Source organism: Kryptolebias marmoratus, linkage group LG7 (genome assembly GCF_001649575.2).
Source record: "Kryptolebias marmoratus isolate JLee-2015 linkage group LG7, ASM164957v2, whole genome shotgun sequence".
In the NCBI taxonomy this organism is placed as follows: Eukaryota; Metazoa; Chordata; class Actinopteri; order Cyprinodontiformes; family Rivulidae; genus Kryptolebias; species Kryptolebias marmoratus.
This window is the reverse complement of record NC_051436.1, coordinates 9,963,070-9,970,449: the sequence shown is the minus strand read 5'-3', so window position 1 is coordinate 9,970,449 and position 7,380 is coordinate 9,963,070. Positions and strand designations below refer to the sequence as shown.

Sequence of the window (7,380 nt, the reverse complement as noted above, 5' to 3'; positions counted from 1 at the left end):
TGTTGGGACAGCTGTAGCTGTGGTTGGGGCAGCTGTGGTTGTGGCAGTTGTAGTTGGTGGGACAGCTGGAGTTGTGGTTGGTATAGCTGTTGTTGTAGCAGGTGTTGTAGTTGTTGGGTTAGCTGTACTTGTGGTTGGTGTAGCTGTGGTTGGTGCAGCTGTTGTTTCAGCCACTGTCATCCATGTTGGTATAGCTTTTTAGTTTATAAAAAATACATTTTTGTTCAGTGGACTTCATATATGTTTTCATATAGGTAATCACAACCATTTCTCCTAATCTGTGACTCACCTGTGATCAATAGTAGTATTGTTAAGGTCTTGTCAGTCCCCATCATTTCTTTTCGTTTTCTGTTTTTAAACTGTAAGATTGACACAAGAAATTTAAAAGCGTTTGTAAATGGGTTTTTTTCTCCTCCTTTAGGCATTCTGACAGGATTCAACACATTGTGTTGGATTCTTTGACAACTTTTTATTACTTGGCATTTTGTCATGTACTAAATCTGATTGTCTTGTTCTGTAACTGAACTGATCGTTTGTAACTAGATTAGAATCTATATCTGAGTTGAAGTTCCTGGTAGACTGCTTTGAGTTGACTTTTTTGTGAACTGTGACTATGTAAACAAACTGAATTGATTTGAATTGAAAGTTGAATTCTTCTAACATAGCACTTAGTGGCTCCTTAGATATTTTTTAACTTTTAAGAGAAATGTATCAATCTTAATTTTAAAAACAACAAAGTCAAGCTCTCATAGAATTTAATTTAGTGACATTATATTGACATTTAGTGACATTTACTAATTGAGACTTAGCATTTCTTCCACAAGCCAGGGGCCACCAGAATGCCTTATCTTTAAAGAAATCCTAACAAATTGTTGCCTTATTGTATTTCAGTTACTTATGCTTGTTACTTATACTAAAGACAAAATTATTATCTTAAAACTTTTAAATATTCAAAAAAAAATTGAGTAAAATAAAGAACAAAGACATGGCTGCAAGACCTGGGCTATAGTGTGAAAAATTAAGATAAGATTTATTAGAAAAGTTGAACTCAACAAGTAAAAAACACTTTACCAGCATCTACCAAACTCTTTACTTTCTTTCTAAGCCTGCATTCCTTGTTAATTGTGTTTTCAGCTTTGTCAGCTTCAAAAATGAGGAAGTGGTAATTATTGAATACAGAAAGGATACTTGAAAAGAATTACTTGTGGAGCAGTTCTCTTTGTCAAAAACTAAAAAAATTATTAAAAACATGAAGTCAAAGCATCCATGTGTGATAAGTTTGGAATCAGAATGCTTTGAATTACCAGGTACATCCTCATTTTGATTCTATTTTGCTTTAATTATGTATCATTCATGTTGGGTAGAAAGCTTGTGACTCCAAAAAATGCAACTTTTCAGGATTTTTTTTTTTTTTTTCAAATAAAAAAGTGGTGTGGTCTGAAGTTCACAAGCTCTTTTGTGACACTTTTTTTTGGTTAACCATCAATAAAACCACAAACAGATGCAAATGGTGACAGAGTTGATTTAGGCAAAAAGGTGAAAACGATTAAATAATAATAATAAAATAAAAAATGGAGATATGAGCTTTTTGTCCAACAGTCATGTTCTTTTCAATTATTTGTTGGTGGAATCAGAAAATCCGAATTCTGTGGTATTGAAAACTATTTATGTGAAAATCTTTGCAAACATGATCTTACTTAAAGATGAAATAAAAAAATTGTCACTAACTTCTCGCAATGTGTTTAGTTTGTGCTGCAATGTCATAATTACAATTATAATGAACAATTCTTTGGTTTTCTGAAGATTGATGTTTAATCTTTCTTAACAAGATAGTGTTTTTTTTCAGAAATGCAAGATAAATGAAAAATATAAAAAATGAATTATATTTTATATTATCAATATTATTTGTTATTTAAAAATTTAAGTATTTCAAAAATGAATTTCAAATAGATAAAAATTCATAAATGTACTTACCCAAAGCAGGAGTGAAAATCAAAAGTTCCTTTAAAGTGTGTTGAAAACTTTTCTGCTGCTCCTTGAACTCTTTTGCCACCTCTTTTACAGCTTTATATATTTGCTGCGTCTTAAACAAATGATGTAGATAAAGATTTCTGTTGTTGTTGAAAGGAATGACACAAAGAAAAAAATTCTGCCTGAGCAGCCACCATATCAGAGTTTTATCTGTGCGGGCATAGTCCTAATCCTGACACCTATTGTTTATTCATTCCACTTATAGCAGACATTGTTATCTTATCTCTTCTCGCTGGCAGAGGTGTAGCACTTTCATTTTAAAAACCTTTCTTTATATAGATGAGTAGTACAATAATATATGCAAGTGAAAAAAATGCAGCAACTTTGTGTGGTTCAGACAGTTTTTGTCATAGCTTTGAGATTCTGTGGCTGAAGACCTTGCAGCGTATTGTCACAGAGGATATCGAACCCATCACAGAATCTCTAAATAACAAATGCGGCACATTTGTTACCACTGTATGCAAAGAGTTTGACATGTTTCAGTTCATTAATCAACAAGAAATAAAACGTTCACTGTTAGACCACGTGAAGACCTTTCTTACTGTATTAGTGGTTGTGGTGTTTTTTTTTGTATCAGACTCTTTTAATCCTCAATGGGAATTAAAGTGGAAAAAGATGCAAAGGTGAGGCAACAAAGTGCTATCAGCCATAATCCTTAAATTGTCATACGAGGACCAGCAGTGGTACTAAGGATTTCTTTAATGGGAAATTTGGTATCAACTATTCATGTTTGATAACAGAAACATAAAGCTCATTACTGTCTGAGAACGTTTCTCTGTGAGGATTTGGATTTTTTGTTTCTGTTTTGTTTTCTTTATGGTTTTTCTGTGGGTTTTAGTTAGTGTTTTTCCTGTTTGTGTTCCTGCTCAGTATTCACTCCTCCTCCGTCACTCTTTTGCCCTCCTTGCCACGCCTATCTCCACCTGTCTGTAATCATTTCCACTCACCTGTTTCCACTTCCCTCGTTACCCTCAGCACTCAAATACCCGGTCATTTCTCCCACTAGTCGCTGGTTCATTGTTTTTGTTTGCCGTTTGCTGTTGTGCTCCGGACCTTGTCTCCTTGTTGTTCTGCCCACCGTGTTTGGATTTTTTGTTCTTTTAAGTTTGCTGCCTCGTCAGCTTTTGTTTTGTTTGTTTTTCTTATTTAATAAATTAGTTTATTTTGATTATGAGTCTGCGCTCAGGGTTCTTTTCCATCCACAATCCTGACATTCTCCTACCCAAAAACATGTAAGTCACTATGGGGATTAGGGGCCTGAAAAGAACAATTTGAAAAATAAACACTTTTTTTTTTGTACACATCAGCTTTATTGAAAACGCAAAATATTTTATACACATTTTTTAAATGCTGTACATGAATGCGTATTACTACATTAATGTAGTTTTATTGTTAGTTTTCACCTTAAAGGTTAACATTTCTTCTATATTAGCAAAGAAATTAGTAAAGGAAGTGAATACTGAATACAGAACAAATACATTTAAATGGGATAAAACTAACTGGTTAATCATACTTTATATCACAATGTTTAATGCATGAACAGTGTCACTAACGAAATATCCCTTCATTTTCACCTTAAATAATTATAAATTACATCATCACATGAAAAAGTTTACCATAAACTGATAGTGTGAGTTGATCACGAGGACTTTGACATAGCTTATTTCTAAGTAGAAATACAGTATAACTCTTTTAAAGTGCTTAAACCTGTTTAAGCACTTCACTGATTGGAATGCAGTTAGAATGATAATATTCCAACAAAGCACTTTGCTACAGAAGGTTAGTGGAGGTGTTTCTGGACATATGAACTTTTGAACTGTTTGCATAAAACCATGTTTGGAATTTTTTTTATTTAGTTTGTTTCTTGGGAATGAGTACAACAATTACCATTAACAGGGTTTTGAGTATCACTTGGAACAAAGTCCTCATTCATACCAGTAACAATAGACAAAAAGATTTCCACCAGAAATCAGCAGAGATGTTAGTGCTGGCTTGACAGTAACCATGACAACAGCACCATGCAGAACACGGTGATGAGACTCATCTTGTAGTTCACTCCACTTGACTGTTCTGTAAATGTAAAAATACAAAACAAAACATTACTTTAGCAAGCTGTGTATATGTTTTTATAATTAGCATAATATTTTGTACTGTTTTGTACTTTTTAATAAATGAAATAAATTTTGCTTACCTATGCCATCCACAAAAATAGCGTTAACGTCAATGTTGAAGGCCGTGACGTTTCGAGCTGCAGCAACTAAAACATCTCTAATTTGAGTGGCATTAGGAACCGATGGTAATGCAAATTGAAGGTCCACAATGTTGATGATTGATCCATTGCTGCAAAAGTTATAAAATATTGTTTTATTAGTATATCTTTGTGATCAATAGATTTAAGATTTTATCAGCATGCAATAGCAAATTACCTGAATGAAACCACATCCAAAGAGCGGAATGAATTAAATGATCGACGGTAGTATGGCTCAAGCTGCAGGAAAAAAAAGCATTTTTGTTTTAATTCTTGTGTTGTGCTACAACAAGGATTTAAATCACATGTACAACACATTTACTGTAATATCTAAAATAATAATAATAGTCTGGTGAAAGCTTCTTATTATACACGACAGTATACAGTATATAAGGCAACTTATGTTTGGAAGTTGTGAAGATGTTGGTGGTTTAAGGCATGAAACTTTCTCTTGATGCTAGGTGTTTTTTTACATAGTGTAGTCTTAGACATGATATCTAAAGTCTCTAATTAGTTCCCTCTCAGATGTGTTTTTTCCCTCAAAAAAGTGGTTGTTCTCAGTCAGCTTCATAGATTTAGACATCAAATCTAGACAATAAAAAAACCTTAGTACACTTGTATGATATAATAAGACCTTGCCCCTAAGGCCCCCAAAACTCTGAAATTATACAAAACAACTATTAAGAAAAGTTAAATTGATGTGTTCATAAACAACACAGATAGTCTGCTTTCAGTACAGTTCTATTACATGTCTTCTATGTGAAACTGTCATGTAAACCTTTGGCTTATGTTCGGACTTAAAAAACAGACTTACCTCTGATTTTATAAGTGCAGCTCGATTTTTGTATGCTGTAGACATTGGACTGTCCAGATCAGGTGTGAATGTCTCTCCAGCAGACCTAAACCTCATTCGCCTCGTTGTTATTGCCTCAACAGTTGTTCCTTGGTGAGATGTTACTGCAGTGGGACCTACATTTGTAGCAGATGAAGCTGTGGTCGAAGCATTGGTTGCTGTATTTGTAGCAGATGAAGCTGTGGTCGAAGCATTGGTTGCTGTATTTGTAGCAGATGAAGCTGCGGTCGAAGCATTGGTTGCTGTATTTGTAGCAGATGAAGCTGCGGTCGAAGCATTGGTTGCTGTATTTGGAGTTGATGAAGCTGTGGTCGTAGCATTGGTTGCTGTATTTGTAGTTGGTGAAGCTGATGTCGTAGCATTGGTTGCTGTAGCATTTGAAGTAGGGGCTACAGTTGTTGTTACAGGAGCGACTGTCAAGATAATATAATAGAATATAAATTTTAAAAAAACTGTTGCCAAGAGGACTAATTTTAGAAAAAAAAACTATAAAAGGTAAGAGAAATTTGATGTGAAGTCAAATGACAACTAATTAAAGCAAGTTTCTTTGCATTTAACATAAATAAGTGATGAAATATTGGTGAACAAATGAGAAAATATATAAGAAAAAATATTCCATAACATGAAAACAAAATTCAAAAATACTTGAGGGTGGCTTCCATTTGGAGTTTTTGTGTATCAGGACATAAACAACAAAAAGGAACAATAAACTTAGAAAAAGGAATTTGGAAAGAATTGGTTTGTTTTTTTTGTTTCTAAAATCAGAGATGGAAAAAAAATAGTTGATGGAGGAAAAATAAATAGGGACATTGATTAAAAAACTGTTTTATGAAGGCCTATATGTTCTTATTTTGTTGAAGCGTTAGACCACTTTTTACATACCTTCTACTCTGATGGAGTTAGGCTGAAAGTCAACGGTGTAGTTGGCACTGGTATTAGTCGCAGCATCTACTAAGGTTTGCTTAATGTCGTCAGCTGCTGGGATTTGGTCAGTTGGTGTGGTCTTGTTAAACTCTATGCCCACATCTGCTTCGGTACCATTTATTCTTACTATGGCTGATCTACAAGAAGTAAATGCATTTAAAAAAATGAAAACAAATATAAAGAATATATGTCAAAAATTTCAGCTTTGTGATATATGAAATTGTTTTATCTGATTACTAATGATTAATGGGACAAATATAAGCATTACTCGATTTGTAAAAACAAACTAAAAATGTGAAGGAAAATCTTACCTAAATGCACGGACAAAACAACGGACGTAGCGTTGACCGTATCGAGCACGATAGATGAGATCCAACTGTGGAAAATAATATTATGGAAATATAAGACTAAAGGATACAGAGAAACATGTAAAACAAAAGTACATGCAGTCTTAATGGTATGTATACTATTTTACAAGACTTTTTCAAAATAATACACACCGTGGCACACACTCTTCTTTCTAGAGCTTCAAACTCTGGGCTGCTAGGATTATTTAATTTCTCATTATAAGGTTCTACAATAACTGCTGAAACCGCAAAGACTTGAGAAGGTGCTTCAGTTGTCGTTCTTGTTGTGGTGGTGGTTATAGTAGTTGTGGCAGGAGTGGTAGAAGCTGTGGTAGCTGTTGTGGCATCTGTGGATGTTGTGCTGGAAGCAGCTGTGGTATTTGTTGGAGCAGCTGTGGTTGTGGTTGGTGCAGCTGTAGTTGTAGTTAGGGCAGCTGTGGTTGTGGTTGGAGCTGCTGTGGTTGTAGTTGGAGCAGCTGTGGTTGTGGTTGGAGCAACTGGGGTTGTGGTTGGGGCAGCTGTGGTTGTGGTTGGGGCAGTTGTGGTTGGAGCAGCTGTGGTTGGGGAAGCTATGGTTGTGGTTGGAGGAGCTGTGGTTGTGGTTGGAGAAGCTGTGGTTGGAGCAGCTGTGGTTGTGGTTGGAGAAGCTGTGGTTGGAGCAGCTGTGGTTGTGGTTCGAGCAGCTGTGGTTGTTGTTGGAGGAGCTGTGGTTGTGGTTGGAGAAGCTGTGGTTGGAGCAGCTGTGGTTGTGGTTGGACCAGCTGTGGTTGTGGTTGGGGCAGCTGTGGTTGTGGTTGGAGAAGCTGTGGTTGTTGTTGCAGCAGCTGTGGTTGTTCTTGGAGCAACTGGGGTTGTTGTTGGGGCAGCTGTGGTTGTGGTTGTTGTTGGGGCAGCTGTGGTTGTGGTTGGAGGAGTTGTGGTTGGAGGAGCTGTGGTTGTGGTTGGAGGAGCTGTGGTTGTGGTTGGAGCAGCTGTGG

At 35.7% G+C, this 7,380-nt stretch overlaps 1 protein-coding gene across 1 annotated transcript in view; it reads right to left on the bottom strand.

Annotated features, from left to right (window-relative positions):
- Positions 1 to 3,317: 3,317 nt before the first annotated feature.
- LOC119617237 (mucin-5AC-like) overlaps positions 3,318 to 7,380 on the bottom strand; it is an 8,551-nt gene continuing 4,488 nt past the window's right edge. The window contains exons 4-10 of the mRNA XM_037976729.1: positions 6,557 to 7,353; positions 6,368 to 6,432; positions 6,015 to 6,193; positions 5,094 to 5,545; positions 4,458 to 4,519; positions 4,223 to 4,371; positions 3,318 to 4,101 (exon numbers count right to left, since the gene is read on the bottom strand). Of these exons, the coding sequence (XP_037832657.1) occupies positions 4,013 to 4,101; positions 4,223 to 4,371; positions 4,458 to 4,519; positions 5,094 to 5,545; positions 6,015 to 6,193; positions 6,368 to 6,432; positions 6,557 to 7,353 (1,793 nt within the window). The 3' untranslated portion in view covers positions 3,318 to 4,012. The remainder of the gene's footprint in view (positions 4,102 to 4,222; positions 4,372 to 4,457; positions 4,520 to 5,093; positions 5,546 to 6,014; positions 6,194 to 6,367; positions 6,433 to 6,556; positions 7,354 to 7,380) is intronic.